Source organism: Bos indicus, chromosome 24 (assembly GCF_029378745.1).
Source record: "Bos indicus isolate NIAB-ARS_2022 breed Sahiwal x Tharparkar chromosome 24, NIAB-ARS_B.indTharparkar_mat_pri_1.0, whole genome shotgun sequence".
NCBI lineage: Eukaryota > Metazoa > Chordata > Mammalia > Artiodactyla > Bovidae > Bos > Bos indicus.
Window position 1 is genome coordinate 1025543 of NC_091783.1, and position 21758 is coordinate 1047300.

At 54.3% G+C, this 21758-nt stretch overlaps 1 protein-coding gene across 1 annotated transcript in view; it reads right to left on the reverse strand.

The window, feature by feature from the left end:
* The window catches only part of KCNG2 (potassium voltage-gated channel modifier subfamily G member 2), a 52483-nt gene that overhangs the window by 16913 nt on the left and 13812 nt on the right, over positions 1-21758 (reverse strand). The window contains exon 2 of the mRNA XM_019986969.2: positions 4744-5412. Coding sequence (XP_019842528.2) covers positions 4744-5376 — 633 coding nt within the window. The 5' untranslated portion in view covers positions 5377-5412. The remainder of the gene's footprint in view (positions 1-4743; positions 5413-21758) is intronic.

Below are 21758 nucleotides of genomic sequence, written 5' to 3' on the forward strand. Positions count from 1 at the left end.
CGCTGCACCGGTTCTGTCTGTGCGCTGGGGAGCCCTGACTGACAGCTTGGAGCAGTGAAGCCCTCAGCCCGGCTCAGGCTGTTAAGCTCGACGAGCGTGTCTGTGCCCACACACAGCAGCAGCTCTGTCGCCAGCTTCCGATGCCGTTGCCAAGTGTCTTTGTGAATTTGGTGCTCGAAGTCGCACTCATGAAATCCATAACTAATTATGTGGGTCTTGATTTAATCATATGAGCTTAGAGTTAAAAATCGACTTGCAAGCCAAACACCAGCCTCCGTGAAAAGGAAGTGATGGGTTGAGCACAGCCTCTGAGGACGCGCTGTTCCCCAGGCCGGCGTGTGCACCCGGGCCTCACTACTCGCAGGCCCAGCACCGTCTCCAGGCAACACCCCGCAGGGAGGAATCCAAGAGCCAACTGCCAGAACAAAGGCCTCTCTGGTTCCGAAGGCCTGTCCTTAGCATCTGATCACTGCGACATCCAGCGGGGTGGGCGCCAGTGTGTATGCCCGTTCCCGGGGTCGCCTAACCACGCTGAACACACCTCTCACAGAACCGAGTATCCAGCAGGGACGGGGTGCTCTGGGCGCACCTGATGTCTGCATGTTACCCGACAGCAAGGTGTTGGGGGAGTGGCTAGAAACATGCTCTGTCTCCTTCACTGAGACCCCAACACCCTAGGAGTGAGGCCAGAGGCGCTGTAGACCCCAAGGCAGCAGAATGGGGGGCTCGCCTCCCTCTGGCTTGGGGCTCTTATGGTGACATGCAGGAAGGAGGTCAGGGGTCAGCCCTGGAGCTGGAGCCTCCTGGCCACAGGGAGGGGACCGCAGCAGGAGAGGAGAACCAGCTGAGGGGCCCTGGAATGAGGGAGGGAGTCCCCTGGAGGAACCAGCTCTGCAGGAGGCCCGGTCCCAGCAGGACCATGAGGCACAGACTGGCAGTTTGAGGAGGCCATTGGTGGTGGTTTCTTTCGCAGCAGCAGGGACACACGCAGGTCTACGACAGAGCCGGAATCAAGGCCCGACCCCAAACGAGTCCCCAAGAAGCAGGCCTCAGTGCTTGCTGAGCCAGCTTCAGATGGCGGGGGCCAGAGAAGGGGTCTGGGGGTCGCGCAGGGCGGGCACCCAGGCGGAGCCCAGCCCTCAGCTGCCCCGTGGCCTTCGCCTGCTCTGACTTGGACCACGAGGTGAGGACCATGGAGTTGGGGACCCCCCACCCCCTGCATCTCAATGGGCGGAGCAGGAAGTAGCAAGGGCTGGGGCTGCGTGCCCCTCGGCCCGGGGCCCCCCTCGGCCTGGCGCCCCTCTAAGCCTGGGGCCCCCCTCGGCCCGGGGCCCACTGCTCTCTCGCTGAGCGTGAGGGCTGAGGGTCCTTGGTACCTTGTGAGGCGCCGGATGCAGTGGAACCCTGGCTGCTTCCCCCTGGTGGTCTGCGCCCCGCCCGCCCCGCCCAGCCCGTCCACCTCTGTCTCCAGGAGTCTGCTGACTCCAAAAGCCTCAGGTGGGTGGAGTCACACAGGCTCTGTCCTGACAGTTGGCTTGTTTCCCTTAGCACAGCGTCCTCAAGGTTCGTCCCACAAGTATGTTTTTCCCATCATCCATCCTATAAACAACGAAAAGCAGAGACCAGCTCTCATTCAGTTACGACATGTGAAAGCAGATTCCTGACAGAGCCACCACTGGCCACAGGGGCTTCCCGGGCATCGAGGAGACTCGGGGATGACCACAGCCTGGACTCTGGTGGGGCAGACTGCCCAGAAGCCCCCAACAAGCACACAGGCCCTGCACAGCCTCAGGCAGCACCAGGGCCTCTGCCCACTGCTCTCAGCCACCCTGAGCAGTCTGGCTGCAGAGTCCTCCCTGGGGCGGGGAAGGCACCCTGAAGCAACACGAGAGACTCCAACAGTGAGACCCGCCCAGGGCCAAGGCAGAAGAAGACATCCCTGTGCCCAAAAGCCACGCCCCAGCTGCCCCAAAGCCGGGGTCTCTGTGCACTGGGGGCTTCCTTCAGCCCCATGGGGGTCTCACTCACTCAAGGGGGCATTTCATGGGCTTGCAGCAGGAACCACGGAACTGTTTTCCTATGATTCCCTGAATAATAGAGGATACTAATCTTTCCTCTCCCTCCATGCTTTTCTTTACCAACACATAAAAATAACCACCAAACACTAACACTGCCAGAGATGACGAGCGACATCCCCAGACTGATGATAACGGAGCCGCACCAGCCACCTCTGATTCCTGAGGACTCTTCCTGCTCCCCAAGATCCTTTTCCAGGAGGAAGTTGAGTGCATTGATCTGGACCATCCACTAGAGTGTGGGTGCCCCGCGGAAGCATCCTTGCTAGTGCAAGACAGGACCTCAGGCTCAAGGGACGGTCGGTGCTGAGCCCCCCAGAGGACGCTTTCTGGAGCCTTCAAGAGAAGACTTGAACTTTTAAAAAGAAATTACTTAGCTACTTAATTAAAATCAGAGATCACATACAGATAATATTTTAGCCCAGGCTAAACTCTACTGGGGAAAAAACCCAACAATCAAGAAAATAATGAAGGGTTTCACGTTCTTCTCTGCCCTACATCTCCAACACCTTGTGCCTGGAAACTTCCCTGGTAAGTCAAGGCTGCAGCAGCAGGGGAGACAGCAGAAGCTCCCCAGAAACATAAACACAGAATCATCACAGATGCCAGCTGGCCCACTGCTGGGACAAGCCCCAGACCCGAGGGCAGGACTCACCAGACACACGCACATGTGTCCACAGCAACGCGTGTCACAACAGCAAGAGAGGGAAGCAGCCCAGGGGCCACGGATGGACATCGGGCGAGTAAGGAGAGGAGACACATGCCAGGGGACGCTACTCAGCCCTAAGAAGGAAGGAGTGTGACACCTGCCACAACGCCGTGAACCTGAAGAACGCGGTGCCTGCCTGATTCCTCTTAAATGAGTCCCTAAAGTTGTCAGATCCACAGAGGCAGAAGGTCCAAGGCAGGTTCTGGGGGCTGCAGAGTCAGTGTTTAATGGGAAGAGTTTCAGTCTGGGAAGATGAGAGATTTCTAGCAACGGATGGTGCACGTGTGACTGTAGTTAATGCCACTGAACTGCGCATAAAAACAGCTCAGCTGGTGAATTTCATGTGTATTTTGCCTCACACACTCAGTGTTGATGAAACATAAAACCTTTTCCTTCCTGTGGCAGTGACACCACCTACTGTGACTTGGCACCTACTGTGTGCAGTGTGCCGGGAGTCCGGCACAGCACACAGGTAAGTCCATGGATTCACCAACACATGGACACAGCACGTGCTCACCCCACTGGGGTCCTTACTTCCTAACCTGAGGACTCATTTGGTGAGACAGTGTCGGGTGGCAGGAAGTGATGTTTCTGGAAATGAGGAAGAGGTGGGTGATGGATATGAATGGTGGCTGACGTGGGGACCAGCAAGGAGACTCAAAGCCGGCTCAGTCTCTGTGACACAGCCCTGACTTCTGTTCCCTGATTCTTGCGTAAATGGTTTCCTCCTCGGATTGTATGGAGTTATTGCTGCTTAGAAAGTCCAAACACGTCTTTAGAAGCAGAATCCAAAACCTGGGTCTAGTTAAGACAACTGGAAATGACAGCCCAGGAATCAGACACCCAAACAATGAAGGAAGCAAAACCAATTTCCTAAAATTTACATTTAAATTTGATCTGCAGTCAGGGTCACCAGGCTCCCAGTGGAGCCCACTCACAGCTGTTACCAGAGGACTGGACTCTGCATCGCTGAATAATGAGCTGACCATATCAGGTGAACTTGGACATGACCCCGGACAGCGAGGGGCTCTCGGGGAGGGGTTATGGGAGCTCTGACCTGCTCCACCTGGACGGGGGTGGGGGTGTTCAAGTCCAATGCTCACCCCTGGAAGCTGGAGCTGGAGAGCAGGCAGGCAGGGAACCCCCTGCCGCTCCATGAGGAAACGCAGGTGGCACTGTGCAGGGCGACACAGTCACATCATCAGACACGCAGCAGCTCCTCCCTCCTGACCCCAGCCCCGACGCCATCCCCTCCGGCCTCCCAGAATGTGCCTGAGACCTTCTGGGGCGCGTGCAGCACACAAACACCTGTGAGCTCTGGGTGACACCTTAACCCGTGGGGACACTTCCACCTGTACCTCTCAGGTCAACAAGGGAGCAGGAAGTCCACCAACTGCTCAGACACCAGCCCCAGCACCTCCACAGAGCCAGTGCAGGAGCTGGGCGCCTGAAGAATTCCCAGGTCCCCTTCTTCTGGTCCAGGATGACGGGACTTGAGTTTACAGCACAGCACTCTCTAGAGCAGGCATTTTAGCTCCGAATTGTCCAAGCTTCTGGGCCCGGCCGGCAGACAGGATGGGTGAGAAGGCCGCGGACCAGCGGACTCACTGAGTTCTCAGAACTGGCAGAAATTTGGAGCCTCTGCCAGCAGTGGACAGCCTGGTGCCCCCGCGGTGCCAGCGGCTCTCTCCCCCGAACCGGAGCTGGTGCGGTGGTTCCAGGGCCCATGGTTTCAACCAACGGGGCAGGGGTGCCTAAGGCCACCAGGCCGTGGGCGCCCCTCCATCCCCTGGCCCAGCTGCCTCCAGGCCGCAACTCGAGTCCAGCCCTAGGTCCCCGCTGACCCGCACCACCCCGGCCGGTTCCGTCTCCGCCACCTCCAGCCCTGCCCAGCCCGGCCGCCTGTCCCAGCCCCAGTCCAACCCGGGTGCCCTGCCAGCTGCCCTGGCCCGCGCTTACCCGCTCCTCTTCGGCGCGGATGTCCGGCATGGTGCTGAGGCAGAGGCCGACCGCCGTGACGGCCACGAAGGCCACGGACACGCAGGCGAAGAGCTTGCCGGCCGGGCCCGAGCGCGGGTCGTCCACCACGTCGCGCAGGCGCCGCCGGCCGCGCGCCAGCCGCCCGCCAGGTCGCGGGGTGCAGGCCGGGCTCCCTGGTGCCCCGCGCTCCGCCGGCCCCGCGCGCGCCTCGGCCGCCTCCTCCTCGCGGCGGCGCAGGCGGCGCAGGCAGCAACGCTCCAGGCGCGCCTCGTCAATGCCCCAGTAGGCCAGCTCGTCGCGGAAGGCCAGGGCGCACGGGCCGCGCAGCAGCCGCAGCTTCCCGGCGCGCAGCAGCGCCACGATGGCGCGGAAGGCGCAGGGGCTGCGGTCGAAGAAGAACTCGTCGCGGCTCACGTCGTAGTCGTCGCACACGCGCAGCAGCTCGTCGTGGCCGCGGCAGGTGCGCAGGCGCTCGAGGCGCGCGAGGGGACAGCGAGCCAGCGCGGCCCAGGCCAGGCGCACGCGGCAGCCGCCCACGTTGATGATGACGTGCCGGGCGCGGGCCCCGCCGCCACCGCCCCGCCGCTCCGCGGGCCCGGGCAGCAGGGCCATGGCCCCATGCGCCGCGCCGGGGTCGGGAGGCTGGGCCTGCAAAGGAACGGAGAGCGTGTTAGGCCGCAGGCAGGATGGAGCTGGGGGCACCCTGCCTGCGCGCGACCCAGGGGCCTGGGACCAAATGGAACCCAGGGCTCCCCCGGCTCCGGCGCTGCATACCTGAGGCCCCCCCTTTACATCTGCGTATCTGTTTGGAAACAGAGTCCCTGAGTCAGGAACCACATCACAGAAGTTGCATGGACTCCTGTGGGTTCTTTTCCACACTACTGAAGGGAGGTTCCAGTCCTCCCCGAATCCTGCCAGGATGGTCTCCCTCAGTGCTTGTTAACATGATGGGGCGGCGCTCGGGCACCAGGCGCTTCCCTGCACTGTGGCCACAGGGACGGAACACAGGAAACAAGCAAGTACCAGCCCGGAGCCTCTTTACCCGGGAGTATGAGCGAGGACATGGGCCGGGCAGTCCTCTGGAGGGGAGAGGGATGGTTCTCAGAGTGTGGACTGAGGGCTGACAGCACTGAAATTATCAGGAGAACCTGCAAAATATATATATTCCTGGCTCTCCACTTAAAATTCAGAGTGACTGGAAAACTGCATAGCAAGGACCTCCAAATATCCTCCCGTTAAAGCAAAGATGGGGAAAAAACCCCATCAGAATTGACTTTTTTGGAACTCCAGACACTAACCAAAGGGTAGCAGCAGCCGGGGGAACACTTGAGAAAGAACCCCTGAATCTCGGTAACAATGTTAACTCAGCATTTTAACCTGCCCCTAGCTTCGTGATAGCCTTGAAGGTGACACCCTGCGTTCCTGGCACCACGACTGGCACTGGGAGGGGGAGAGTGCACCCCATTCAGGGGGAACCGTAACTGTTGGGACCTTTCTGGTGGCGCCCCTGAAAGACCCATCAGAGGGCCTGCCTATACCTCCCCCGACTCAGGGCTCTCCCAGGGCAGAGGTGGCCACCCGAGCAGCTTGTGGAAATCACTTACATGAAAACGTTTGCCGAGACAAGGGATGAACTTTGTGTCACGGCAAACAACAGGCTAACCAGAAGGCTAGGGAGAAGAGGCTGGGGAACGAGATGCTTTGAAAAGCTCTGAGGAATTCCTGGAAACCTAGAATGCGGCTCACATGCCTGGGGCCGTGGGCATGCTCTGGAAAGACCTGAGAAGCCGCCACCTTCCCCTGTACCCCCCTGCAGGCTCTGCACCAGCAAGACGTGAAGGTGGGGGGCGTGCGGTGAGGGACAGCCTGCTGGTGTTGAAGTGCCCGGACACACACAACTAATCTGCAGAAACTGGTTTTTGTTTCTGTTCCAGGCATTTGAGATGCTCTGTCCAATCACTTTCTGACCATTAAGCTAATGCAACAGAGACATCTGCAAGACAAAGACAAAAAATACAGACTTTGCATAATTTATTCAGGAAACAAGAGCCCTGAAATGCTTCCCCATCCACCGTGTGGGTTATAGGAGGCATTTAAGCACTGTAGATTTTTTTTTTTTTTAATGACTTAATAGAAAAAAATGGGCAAACTATCACCGAGTTTATAGTAAAGTGGAAAAAATAGACTTTAAATATACGAAAAGACGTTCCAGTTCATTCCTAACAGCAAAATTAAACATCTCAAGTTGCCACGGGTATTGCGTTGTAGGGTGGGAGAGGTTGAGGACACAGTTTATTGCATCCGCTTCTGACAGGTGGTAACTGGTAAGCCCTCATGACAGGAGGTGGAAGGTGTGAACTCACCCTGTAGGAAGCAGGGATGTTTGTCCCTCCACACTAGGGAAAGGGTCCCTATACCCTAGTGAAAGAAATCTGCCCTGGGGAGAGGATTAAAAGATTTCTCTGCCTGGCTCTTTGAGAATGCATGTCTAAAAATCCTACCTGCACAGTAGGTATGAGGTTGAAACTTCTGTCTCAATGACAGAAACCTAAGAAATGATCACCTGTGAGAGGAGGTCTCATGTTGACCACATCCAGAGACTCTGGTTAGACCACACACAGAATCACCTGAGGCAACTCTGCCCCCAGGGGCATCAGGGAGGCCTGGGATGATTTTGGGTGTCATGACCAGATACGACAGTTCCCCGCTGGCGTCCGGTGGGAAGAAGGCGAGGGCGCCATGAAACCACACAGTGCATGCGCACGATACCCAGCCCAGCGCCGACAGCACCGCGGGTCTGCAGGGACGGGCTTGCCACTGAAGCCTCAGAGGCTCCCACTGGGGAAGCCCTCACAGATGGACTTACAAACTGAAATTATAAAATACACAGGGCAGAATCCCACCTAAGCAAACACCGGCAGGCACAGGAGTAATAGGGTCGGGCTCCGGTGGTAAAATTATCAAAAATAATTCAATGCATCAAAGAAGGAATTAACCCCAGAGGATGAAAGACATTATTAAAAAGACTAGGAGAATCTCATAATGAAACCCAGTTTCCAGAAGTGAATAGATAAGACTGAAAATAGAGATGGTCAGTTTGGGGTCAGGCTGGGTCAGGTTGAGCTCAGGCTGAGTCAGGTGAGGCCAGGTTGGGGGGTCACACTGGGGTCAGGTTGAGGGCAGCTTGGGTCTGGTTGAGGTCAGGTTGGGGTCAGGTTTGGTCAGGTTGAGGTCATCTTGGGTCTGGTTGAGGTCAGGCACGCTGGGTCTGGTTGAGGTCAGGTTGGGTCAGGTAGGGGTCAGGTTGAGGTCGGCTGGGTCAAGTTCTCTCCCAGGAACCCTCCAAAAGGAGTCAACAGAAGACAGACAGCACAGACAAGAACACATATGGAAGATAAAGTGAAGTTATCAATACTGTTTAGTAGGAATCCCAAGGGAAGGCAACGGAAGATAGGTGGCATCCGGCCGCAGCTTGGAGTGACCACAGGATGGCGAACACCCCCACTGGGCACTTTTCGGGGAGACCTGGGGACCTCAGTCGAGAGGACCTGACTTTGCGGTACTTCGGGTGAGACGTCACCCCATTCCTGGATCCTGGGAGCTGCAGGTGGGGTGGTGCCAGTTAGGGATGCTGCCTCTGGGGGGTCTGTGAGGGGGGCATCAGAGGGGTGTGTGTGTGTGAAAATGAAAAAGGGGAAAAACACACAAGATTAGACAGGGGTCTCAAATACCAGAAGACCAACCCACAGTTGAAGAAATATTTATTCTGTAGCTGAATTTACCAATTTCTATTTAGGCTTAGAAACATGAACTGAAACAGATTAAAACCTGTTTAGTGGAGGTAAACCTTTGGATCTCACAAGAGAACTGAAGTATTCCTCTCTAGGAAAAATGTCTTTCCTTGTGCAAAACAGATAACTTCCTATTTGGAGGAGGTGACCTTTAAAATGAGCAAATTTGGAAAACTCAGCAGTGGCCACAGGACTAGAAAAGGTCAGTTTTCATTCCAATCCCTAAGAAAGGCAATGCCAAAGAATGCTCAAACTACCACACAATTGCACTCATCTCACACACTAGCAAAGTAATGCTCAAGATTCTCCAAGCCAGGCTTCAACAATACATGAACTGTGAACTTCCAGATGTTCAAGGTGGTTTTAGAAAAGGCAGAAGAACCAGAGATCAAATTGCCAACATCCGCTGGATCATGGAAAAAGCAAGAGAGTTCCAGAAAAACATCTATTTCTGCTTTATTGACTATGCCAATGCCTTTGACTGTGTGGATCACAATAAACTGTGGAAAATTCTGAAAGAGATGAGAATACCAGACCACCTAACATGCCTCTTGAGAAATCTGTATGCAAGTCAGGAAGCAACAGTTAGAACTGGACATGGAACAACAGACTGGTTCTAAATAGGAAAAGGAGTACATGAAGGCTGTATATTGTCACCGTGCTTATTTAACTTATATGCAGAGTACATCATGAGAAGTGCTGGGCTGGAGGAAGCATAAGCTGGAATCAAGATTGCCGGGAGAAATATCAATAACCTTAGATATGCAGATGACACCACCTTTATGGCAGAAAGTGAAGAGGAACTCAAAAGCCTCTGGGTGAAAGTGAAAGAGGAGAGTGAAAAAGTTGGCTTAAAGCTCAACATTCAGAAAACGAAGATCATGGCACCTGGTCCCATCAATTCATGGGAAATAGATGGGGAAACAGTGGAAACAGTGTCAGACTTTATTTTTTGGGGCTCCAAAATCACTGCAGATGGTGACTGCAACCATGAAATTAAAAGACGCTTACTCCTTGGAAGGAAAGTTATGACCAACCTAGATAGCATATTGAAAAGCAGAGACATTACTTTGCCAACAAAGGTCCATCTAGTCAAGGTTATGGTTTTTCCAGTGATCATGTATGGCTGTGAGAGTTGGACTGTGAAGAAAGCTGAGCGCCGAAGAATTGATGCTTTTGAACTGTGGTGTTGGAGAAGACTCTTGAGAGTCCCTTGGACTGCAAGGACATCCAACCAGTCTATTGTAAAGGAGATCAGTCCTGGGTGTTCTTTGGAAGGAATGATGCTAAAGCTGAAAGTCCAGTACTTTGGCCACCTCATGCGAAGAGTTGACTCATTGGAAAAGACTCTGATGCTGGGAGGGATTGAGGGCAGGAGGAGACGGGGACGACAGAGGATGAGATGGCTGGATGGCATCACCGAGTTAATGGACATGAGTTTGAGTGAACTCCGGGAGTTGGTGATGGACAGGGAGGCCTGGCCTGCTGCAATTCATGGGGTCGCAAAGAGTCAGACACGACTGAGCGACTGAACTGAACTGAAATGTACCTGGGCGGGGAGCCACGCTGCTGAGCCCCCAGGGCCCCACGTCCTCCCGTGGGTGCATGTACTGATGGACTCCCAGGTGTTAGCACCTGCGCCTTTCGTGGGGATGTTCTCGGGCTCCGGGGTTCACCTGCCTGCCCAGCACAGGCCAAGCAGGAGTGAATGGTGAGGGAGGCTCCTGCCCTAGGAAGAGCAGGACAGGGTAGAGGGGAGCTCTCAGTGGGGACAGCACGCCCCAGAGACGGGCCACTGCAGAGCGCCTCCAGCCCGCCCACCGCTGTGGGCTTGGAGAGGGCTTTGTCTCCTCGCTTGAGAGTCAAGCTCAGTCAGGGAAGCATAGCAGGGGGCACTCAGGAGATGAAGTGCAGAGCCCCTTCCCACACTGCTTCTGCTGTCAGCCCCCAGGTCTGCGGGGAGGGGGCCGTGCTCACCCCCCCACCGAGGCCACTCTGGTCCTCAACTGGCCTGGTGCCCCTCCAGATGCTCACTTTCATTACAGCCGAAATGCTTCACCTCTGAGTTGACACCGGTTAACAAGAACGAACACATGAGACCAGCCACGTGACAATCGAAAAACGTGATCTAAATGAGAAATGCTTTTCTCCAATCAATCAACTAGCACATGACTGTGGCTGAGCTAGTTTAAACTAAAAATGCGTCCAACCTCCTGACAATAAGGAGGACACAGGTTAATATTTGGTGAGACACTGCATTGTTTTTCAATTCTTATTGTCCTATCGAGACAAACATCACATGAATTAGGATAAAAATCATCCATGTGTTAAGTACAAAGACCCAAAGGTAAAGAACTAATTTTAAATAAAACATGATTGTTAGGAAATTTCAGTCTTAAAGTACTATTAGAATCATTCCTATAATTTCTGTCCAATTGTTAACCTCCAATGTGTTCAACCATTTTTTTCCTGGAATGTATTTCTCTTCTATATGTCAAAGTTACACAAATTGCAAATTACACTTCTAAAGTGTATATATGAACAGAACCAAAAACACGCTAATTAGATCTATTTTTAGCCATGCTGTTGACAGAAAGATTGATGATTATTTTTCAGTTATGATTTATGATAACTTCATATGGTCTCCAAATCTATAAGGCATATAGAAATTTGATAACTAATAACTCTTATCCACAAAGCATGATGCATATAGCAGAACTGCATATCATTGCCCCAACGTTTTTTAAAAATTAAACTTTCAATTTTGAGACTGTAGAGATCCTTTTACCCAAATCATGCAGTGGTGGCATCTCGCAAACCTACAGGGTGCCACCTCGGACGCAGTCCAGACACGGAGCGTCCATCACACCAGGCCCCCAGCACCTCCATCCCTCCCAGCCCCACCCCAGCCTAACGTGGCCCCAGCGGTCCGTGCTATGTCCCAGTGCTCCCGTCATCCCAAGCAGGGTGTACGAGAGGACCCACGCTGGCAGGTAGCCTGTGAGGACCGGGTCTTTTCGCTCAGCGTAACTCTGAAGATTCGCCAGATTGTGGCTGGTGCAGCTGGCTCATTTCCAGGATTTGGCTATTAAGAGCAAAGCTGTTACAAACATTTCCATAAACGTCTCCCCATCATGTGGTTAAAAGCCCAGTGGAGCAAAAGTTTTTACTTTTTGATAAAGTCTAATTTACATTTTTTTCCTGACTGTGCTTTTGGTATCAAGAATAATGTGCTTGATCCAGCATCCCAAAGATATTCCAGTGTTGTTTTCCCAAAGTTAATAGTTTACATTTTACACTTAAGTCTGTGATGCACTTTGACATAATTTTTGTACAAGGTGTGACCCTCACAGGAAATGCATGTCAACCCCATTCTTGGAGGTGGGCATCCGCAAAGATTTTGAAAGCAAGCCATAAAATGTTTGTTAATCTTGTGATTTATAATAGAGTCATTTTAGATAAATTCCGCTTGCTCTGGAAACAAGCTACAGCAAAATAAAACCAATGTAATTTTTTCCTCTAGAAATGTCACCCCTTTTACATATTGAGTGTCTAATGCGTCTTCACGTTCTCAATACTCTGTATCTTCCACATTTTTTGTAAACTGTGTACAAGTATAAACATGTAAACAGTCAGATGTTTTGGGTACCCATTGACTCTGATTTCTAAACAAATGCTGTTTCTAAAATTATTCTTAGAATAGCAGCCACTGAAAATGCTTCTAGTCTCTCCAGGATGACTCAGAATTTTCATACATTCTACCCATGGTAGGCACATCCAGCTGGGAGTCCAGCAGCCTGGGGATGTACTATACTCACAGCTGAGAGGCTGCTGCACACCCGGTGTGGGTACCTGGAGCCCTCTGTTCAACCTCTGCCCTTCGGGAGTTTGAATTCAACAAGCCTCGATGGCAGCGAATCCACCTGTAAGCGTTTGTGAAGCTCCGATAGTGGTACTGAATAAAGAGGAAAGAAACGCCTGATCTGCTCAGAGAGTGGACGTGAGCACTCAGGGCAGCTCGTAGGTTCCTGAGGCCAGACGAGCTCTCTTCCTACGTGATCGCACCTCATCCCCCAGGACCGCTTCTCCCCAGAGCAGCTCACTTCTGATGGGAAGCAGGACAGGCCCCAGGTGAGCAGACAAGAGAAAGCAGAGCTCCCGTGTGAGAGCACATGTGTCGGTGGTCATCAAAGACGGGCTCCCCCGGGCAGACTTGGAAAGTGTGAGTACATAGTGACTGGACTGGAAACCTAAGTCAAGCCCTGAGTCTGTGGTGCATACACTCTACACGGCAACAGAGGAGGGAGGAGAGAAAGACCACGCACCACCACGGGGAAACAAGACGTCCGCAGGGTCCGGTGAGCGGGTGCGGACCATGTCCAGCCTTTGACCCTGTGGTCACACCTGGCACCCGGGTGGCAATGGAGGGCAGTGGTCAGTCTCAGCAGCATCTGGCTCTGCCCTGGGCAAGACGAGCTCCAGTCAGATGCCCAGACCCAGGTCCCTGCGTCCAGAGAAAACAGGAGGCCTGGGGTCTTCAGAGTCAAGGACAAGGAAAGGAACAGGTGGGAGGGACGTCACAGGAGGTGGAGTGAGAGGCTGCGAGACGTAACCACACGAAATGCATAGACCTTGGTTAGAGTCTACCAGAAAGCCTGCAAAACACAGCTTGGGGACAGCTGGGAAAACCTGAAATATTCGTTATTGCTAATTTTCTTAGGTGTTATAATGGAATTGGTTATGGAAGAGAATGGCCTTATTTTTAGGAGATGCACACTCAACTACTCAGGGATAACTGTCTTGGCTTCTGTAAACTACTTCCACATGGTTCATTCATCTCACATATATATGGATACATACACATATACACAAAATCTCATATATATATTATATATACACTTCCACACAGATGGCTAGGTTTTCACTGTACTACTCTTTGGACTTTAATGTATGTTTGAAAATTTTTACTTGAAAAGAGCGACAAAGAAGCAGCGCCCCCACCACCCAACCCAACAAAACACAATTCTGGTGATGTTCCTTTCCTCCCTACGTAGTAAGATGTAAAATAATGTACGACGTCCGTTTTTATTTATGGACCTACTAATAATGATTATGTTGTGTGACAGGTAATTTTATGTGTCAACTTGCCTGGGTCATGGGTGCCGCAGATATTTGTCAAATATGTTTCTGGGTGTTACCAGTAAGGTGTTTTTGAATGGGATTAACATTTAATCTGTAGAGTGAAGCCAACTGCCCTCCCAGACATGGGTGTCGTATATGAAGGTTTTTTGAGATAAAAGCCCCAGACGTGGGTGTCGTACGTGAAGGTGGTCAAGATAAAAGCCCACTAGGCAGCCAAGCCCGGCCGCCCCCTTAGCCTCCTCGGCCACACAAGGTGCCCCCCACTGCCCACGCTAGCTTCTTGGTGCTGCTGCTCCTGGCGTTTCTGTGCAGGTCGCTCACATCCTGACTGGGCAGAGGGTCACCCCACCTTCCCTTCCTGGGCTCTAGGACAGAGCCTGGCCCAGCCTCGGGCCCTGGAGCCCAGGCCGAGGACTCTGATCTGCCTTTGTGCTTTTCCTGGTCACGAGGTCACTCGGACCCAGCACACTGGTCGTGACCACGTGGACCACACGACGTGACGCACGTCGTTCGTTCACGTACACAGCATGCCTTGACCCCCTTGGCAATGGTCCGTCTGTGCACGTACACAGCGTGCCTTGACCCCCTTGGCAATGGTCCGTCTGTGCACGTACACAGCATGCCTTGACCCCCTTGGCAATGGGCCGTCTGTGGGGAGTTCTGCGAAAGTTTGTTTCTTTTAAAGAACCAGTCCCAGATTTGGGTTTTTCTTCTAAAAACTTATAGTTACTAATTTCTCACTTTGCAAACATCACTCACACGTGGGCGTCGAAAGGAAAACAACTAGAGTCACAACGGAAGTTCCTAGCGACCGTAACATCACATCCAGCTGCACAGGAGAGACTTAGGCCCAGCGGCAAGGGGGCCTCCGTTCACTGTGAGGCTGAGACACAGAACAGCCCATCCCGGCCGCTGCAGGGGGAGTGAGGCCTCTGTCTTGCCCGCCGACAGCAGGTGCTGGCTGGCGGCAGGCGGGCAGGTGAGGGGGACGTCCCAGATCTTGGCAGGTCAGCATGTGTGGTGCTGAGGGGACGAGGCCAAGACGCTGTTTCTCTGAAAACAGTGCGTGACTTGTGCCAGGCGCTGTGGAGGTTGGGTTCCCACACGTAGGTGTGAAAGTCTCGGATGGAGCCAAAGCTGGGAACCTTGGTGCTGCTGCTCCGGCCAGCTCCTTGAAAGCTGCTGAAACCTCTCCAGATCTCAGGGTCCAGCTGGTGAATCAAGGGAGTGGATAAGATGATCCTAAGGCCTCCTCCAGACTCAAGGTTCATAAATAGCAGGTAAGAGTGGAGAATACAGAAGGCCTGGTCTCTTGGAAAAAAGCCAGAGAGAGCAGGAGGATGGAGGAGGAAATAAGCAGCAAGAGCTGAAGAGAAAAGAGACCTGGGCAGGGGGGACAGCTGGGGATAGGGGCACAGTTGGGGATGGGGGGACACCCGGGGGAAGGAGGGGACACCCGGGGTCAGGAGAGGACACCCAGGGAAAGGGGGGTTCACCTGGGTGCGGGGGGGACACCCGGGTCAGGTGGGGTCACCTGGGGGCAGGCAGGAAACCCAGGGGCAGGTGGACGCAGTTCCGCTAGGAAAATTAGCACTCTCGATCACCGGCTGACCCTTCATTCTGGGTTCTGGGACACAGCCTTTAAGAATAAAGGCCTCCCTGAGGTTTCCTCAATGACCCTGGTGCTCCTGGGGTGAGACGTCCCGAGGAGGATGAGGCTGGACCCTGGCACCCAGGGCACAGGACGGGAGGGCACAGCGCCACAGGCTCTGCAGGGCCCAAGCTCACCGTCTTGCCAGAAGTCCCCTCCCGCCCCAGAGCTCCTCACGGCTGTCTCTCTCTCTCCCCACACTCTGTCTGTCTCAGTCTCTCCTGCCCTCCTCCCCAGTGAGGCCTCACGCTCCAGGGGGGCTGTCCTGTGGGGACAGGCGTCCAAGTGGCCAGTCCATCTGGCCGGTTCTTGCCCCAAAGCTCTCTCCGCCTCTCGTTGGGCATGAACCTCTGAGGAAATCGTTGTTTTCTCAGGCCCCCTCATGTTGAGATTTCCTGGGCCATGGTTTAGTTCAACAACTCTGTTTTCCCCGTGGGAGGCGGGGCCGCATGCAGGACCCCTCACCTCCGGCTGGCTTCCCCGCATCGGGCTCATCCTTGGTTGGGGGGGGGTCCCCCGCCTCTGTTGGGGCTCCTCTGGCCCTGAGATGACAAGTCTCCCTCCTGCAGGCACTGCGTCTAGACCCTGGTCAGCCACGGGCTTCTTGGAGAGTCCAGGACACGTGACTCATCGCCTCACAGACACATGGTGGGTCTGGGGTCCTGAGTACTCTGAGGTTGGCTGTGGTCACAGGACCCCTGGGAAGAACCTGTATTTCAGGGGACGTTTATGTTTACTCCAAGCACCCACTTGGTCATTGTATTTTCCTCAAACACTGTTCTCACTCCAGTCTACACGGTGCTGGACGCTCTGAGGACAGGGTTTTGAGTGGAAACGTAGTAGCTTCTCGGAACCTGCTCCTTGCCTCAGCTCCTCTGTCTCCATCAGTGAACCAGACAGACAGCCATGGTGTCGCACGATAAACGTACAACTGTCACCATTAGGCTCAAATGCGAGGCCCTGACCACGTCTCCCCTGCTTCAGGGGAGATTTCTTTCTTCATGGAGGCCAATCTGTGTCCCGTGTCCTCACCCCACCTCCCAGAGTATTCCCTATTCCAGCCCCCAGCCCCAGCTGTGGGGGTTCTTCGTAATCAGCAAATGAGCAACTCAGGGATGGACGCGCCCTCCAGCCCCAGGCAGCCCCCAGCACAGCCCACTCCTCGCCCTCCCTCCTGGACAAGGGTCTCCACGGTGCTCCATTGTCCCCCCCACCTCCCTGCACAGGGCGCCCTCCTGGACGAGGGTCTTCACAGTGCCCGCGGCCCCCTCACAGGGCGCCCTCCTGGACGAGGTCTCCACGGTGCTCCATCCCCCCTCACCCCACCCCGCACACGGCGCCCTCCTGGACGAGGGTCTCCACGGTCTCCATCCCCCTCACCCCACCCCGCACAGGGCGCCCTCCTGGACGAGGGTCTCCACGGTGCTCCATCCCCCCCTCACCCCACCCCGCACACGGCGCCCTCCTGGACGAGGGTCTTCACAGTGCCCGCAGCCCCCGCACAGGGTGCCCTCCTGGACGAGGTCTCCACGGTGCTCCATCCCCCATCCACTTCACGGGGCTCCCAGGGGACCAACAGCACGTCCCTCTAGCGCCCTCCCCTCTCTGGCCCACCTGGGGCTCCTCTGCTCCCCCACCAGCTCCCCCAAAGGCCTGATACACTCCTGGATGTCTCCGAGCTGCCCCAGAGCCTGGGAGTTACTGGGGCTTAGGCCACTGCCCACCCAGCTCAGGGCCCTGCTGACCCCATGTGAGCCCCGCAGCCCCTCCAAGAACAATTGTCTCCGAGGCGGCTTGGGCCCCCTCACCCTCGGCCGAGTTCGCGTCCCTAGACTTGGAGCATGAACCTCCTCTTGGATTTAAGGACGTCTCCCGGTGACTGAGCGCCTACGGGTTAGAAAAAGCAATTATGTTCCAGAACGATCATAACTGCTAAGTCTGTTTCAACGTACAGGTTGAGGACTATAATTAGCACATCTGTATGCAAACGTCTGCTGCATCAGTTTTCTCTGAAATCTCTGTTCACATGGTGCTTCTGCTCCTGCACCCAGAGGAGCGAGGCTGCCCTAGAGCCTGGGCTCTGCGAGAGGCTTCGGAGCTGCCAGGGCCTGGGGGGGCGGCTCACGGCCGACAGTTGGACTGTCGTCCAACAGTGTGGACAGGCGTCACTGGGGGGCTTCCACTGGAGTGTGTCCCTCTGCAGCGTCTTGCAAATCCCCCCAGAGCGTCTCTTGGGGACAGGGGACAGACCCTCAATGTGTCAGGGGCCCCACACTTGGGCCCCCAGTCATCTTGTCCCCCAAGTCAGCTTCTAAGCCTACACAATAGAAGCTCTCTGATGCCTAAGAAAGACGGAGAAGTTACAGAGCCACTGTCCAGAGCTCATCCCCCGCCCCTCTGGACGGGGCCCCGCGGGGCTTCCTGAGCTAAGAGGCCGAGGCTCTGGTCCAGCCTGGCCCTGGATGCTGACCTTGGAGCACACCTTGGTACGGGACAGAGTGACAGACACTTCAGCGAACGGAAAGGGGAAGGAGTCACGGCCACCACCTCTCCCGCCCTCTGCCGTCTCTGGTGGGGTGGTGGGGGTGGGTGTTGTGTGGACCAGCGTGTCCCCTCCTGAGACAAAGGGCTGCAGCCTGAGGGCACAGGGCTGGCCGAGACCCGCCCGCAGACCCTCTGTGCTCCGGGGCCTGAAGTGCGGGTCCCTGGGCTGGTCCCCAGGAGGCCTGAGGCCCCCCTGCCTCCCTGTGAAGACCAAGAGACCCCCGTGACCTGGGGAGGGCAGCAGCCTCCTTGTGGCCTGGACTCCCTTAGCTCCCTGAGCAGGAAACGGACAGTTTCCAGATCACTGAATTTTTACTTTACAGTCAGGACAGTTCTTAATTGGTAATTTCTTTCTTAAATCAATTTTATTAAGCAAGTGATGAATCATTCCCACACTGTCTGCTGCAGAATGTGATGTACATAAGCCGCTTCCATGCGACCCCCGTGGCACTGCGGGTCCCAGCCGGCTGTTGCCACGGGGACACAGGGACAAGGGGGACCCTGGCTCCAGGGACGAGGAGGAGGCCTGCCCAAGCTCTGCCAACGGCCAGACCCAGGTCGGAAGGAAAGCAGGAAGGGCTGGAAGAGGACAAACCAGCCTGAGAAGCCGTGGGAAGCAGCTCTGACGGCTGTGGGGCGACAGATTGACTGACTGACTGACTGACTGAAATATGAGCGGAGTCTGTCAAGTCGGCAAATTCTCACAGGCTGAAAACATCCTTCTGAAGTGTCAGCAACTCGAGAGGCAAAGCAAGCCTGGAGAGACGTGCCACCTCAGAGACAGAGGAGAAACACGACCCAGACGTGGGCCTGAGAGGCTGGGCGTCAGGGGGTTGGGGGTGGGGCGCCACTGGACTGGCTGCAGCTTGGTCCCCCTGCAGGACAGGGTTAATTTCACAGAGCTTTCTGTTAAGATCTTAACATGAGGGGGAAGCTGGGGGCAGATACAGGAAAAGTCTGTGCTAATTTTGCAGCTTTTCCATAAGTTTAAAATAGTTCAAATAAAAAGTTTCTTTATATTTAACTTTTTCCATTTCAACCCTGAGGCACTGGAACGAAAAACACCTTGGATCTGAATTTGATGAGTTTCAGTGACGCCTTCACACCCCTCTCCCCAAATATTAGCTCTAGGATTTCGTCAAAGGCAAAAGCTGCTGGCATGCTCAGACCACTTCTATCTCTGTGTGTGTTAATCGCTTAGTCGTGTCTGACTCTGCAACTTTATGGACTGTAGCCTGCCAGGTTCCTCTGTCCATGCAATTCTCCAGGCAAGAATACCAGAGTGGGTTGCCATTCCCTTCTCCAGGGGATCTTCCTGACTCAGGGATCGAACCCATATCTCCTGCATTGCAAGCAGATTCTTTACCATTGCCTTCTCCGTTTGAACCACCAGTATGACACAAAAAACATACACAACAAAATTTAAAAATAGATCAATTGGACTTGATTAAAATTAGACTTCTGTGCATTGAAAAACTATCAACAGATAGAAAAGACAATCCACAGAACAGGAAGAAATATTTGCAAATCATATACCTGATCAGAATTTAGTATCAAGAAGATACAAAGACCTCCTACAGCTAAATAAAAAGAGAAACAACTCAGCTTAAAAATGGGATAAAGACTTGAATAGACATTTCTCCAAAGAAGACAAACAGCCAACAAGCACCTGAAAAGATGCCCCACAGCACTGGTGTCTCGGGAAACACAATCAAACCACAGTCCTGCCCAGCATCCCTCCAGAGGCTTCTCCGATGCTTGCTGTCCTGTGGGCATTCAGCCTTCTCTGCTGGCCTCCTCATGTGGCCGCACCCCCTCACCGGCCTCGGAGTCAAGGGGATCCGACCATGCCTCTCCTCTGCCAGCACTGTGACTTCTGGGCTCTTCTTATTTTTCTCCTCTCATCTCTTGATTTGCAGATGCCTCAGTTTTTCATTGAACTTCCCTGGTGACTCAGTGGTAAAGCATCTGTCTGCCAGTGCAGGAGACACAGGTTCGATCCCTGGGTCGGGAAGATCCCCTGGAGGAGGAAATGGCAACCCACTCCAGTATTCTTGCCTGAGAAATCCCATGGACAGAGGAGCCTGGCGGGCTACAGACCATGGGGTGGCAAAGAGTCAAACACAACTTAGCAACTGAACAACAAGTTTCATTCTGGCTTCCCCAGTGGCTCAGCAGTAAAAGAATTCATGTGCAATGCAGGAGACACGGCAGGAACCTTGGGTTCGATCCTTGGGTCAAGAAGATTCCCTAGAGAAGGAAATGGCAACCCACTCCAATATTCTTGCCTGGAGAATCCCATGGACAGAGGAGCCTGGCGGGTTATGGTTCATGGGGTAGCAAAGAGGCTAAGCAACTAAACAACAAATGAAAACCCAACAATTTCTCATTCAACACACGTGTTCACCGAGCTGCTAGCCCAGCCAGGCAACAGGCTAGACCCTGGGCTCTGAGGGGCTGGACTGAGGGTCACCGGGATCCTGGCAGCCTGGTCAGACCTCGGGCTGCCGGACACCCAGCTCTGCCACCCGGGGCAGGTCACCCTGGCTCCAGGACGAGGTTCTGCCTGGGGCACTGGGGCCCCTGCAGGTCTGGGCTGGGCCAGCACCGCGGGTCTCCAGGGCGACGCCGCAGTTGCTCTGACAGCAGCTCCACAGGCTCCGTAATTACGACCTCTGAGGAGACGCCTTGGCAGCCCCTAAGTGATGGGGGGGAGCTGTGACTTCAGCAAACAGCATTTTTAGAAGCAATGCTGCTTCCTGTTGGTCGGTGGGAAGCCTTCTCCCCTTCTCCTTTTATCCACAGGTCAAAATAAGTAAAAACACACCCTGCTCCTGCAGAGTCTCAGGGCCCCCTGCCATGTGAGTCCCCGAGGCCCCCTTCAAAGGGGCACAGCTGTGCGGCTCCTGCAGGGACCAGGCGTGAGTCAGTGACGGGAGACCCTTCTTGGGAAGCACCCGTGTCAGCTACACTCTCCTCCGGGAGGCTGGTCCCTCAGAGGCAGGGTGTGTCTCAGCCACGGTCCTGCCGCGCTGGACAGGCTCGCTGCGGCAGGGCTGGACCAGCGGTGGAGGGGCTCCATCCGTGAAGCCGGGAGGACTCCAGGCAGAAGCAGTGGGAGGTTTGGCAGCAGGCCCCGGGTGGGAAGCTGGGGGGTCGGTGGCGGGGCAGAGCCTGCAAGGGCTGCTGGTGTCGTCCCTGCTGCCCAGCTGGGCTGATGAAAGACGATCCCACAGACAAGGTGTCTCGCTTCCCGATTTCATCACTCACCACGGGAGTCCCGTGGGCGTCTCGTAGTTACTGGTTTGGACTCGGCGCTCTCAAGGCTGTGGCCCAGTTCAATCCCTGGTTGGGGACCTGAGATTGCACAAGCCACACAGCACAGCCAGAAAAATAAAATGAAATAAGAAGACCTTACAAAACTGTAGCAAACAAAAGTGTCACTGGCATAAAGATGGCTTTATGACCAATGGAATGGAACTGAGAGCCAGGAAATAAACCCTCAAATACATGGGTAAATGGTGCCAAGACCATTCAAGGTGGAAAACCATCTTTTCAACAGATGGTGTTGGGAAAACTGCGTATCTGTATGCAAAAAAGGAAGCGGGATCCTTCTACCCTTACATAGGATACAGGATACAAGCTTAGATCCTATATCTTACACTATATAAAAAAAATTAACTCAAAACAGATCAAAGACTTAAATATACGAGCTAAAGCCACAAAACTCTTAGAAGAAAAAATAGGACCAAAGTTTCATGACACTGGATTTGGTAGTGATTTCTTGGATATGACACCAAGTATGTGCTGAGTCCCTCAGTCATGTCCGACTCTTTGCAACCCCATGGACTGTAGCCCACCAGGAT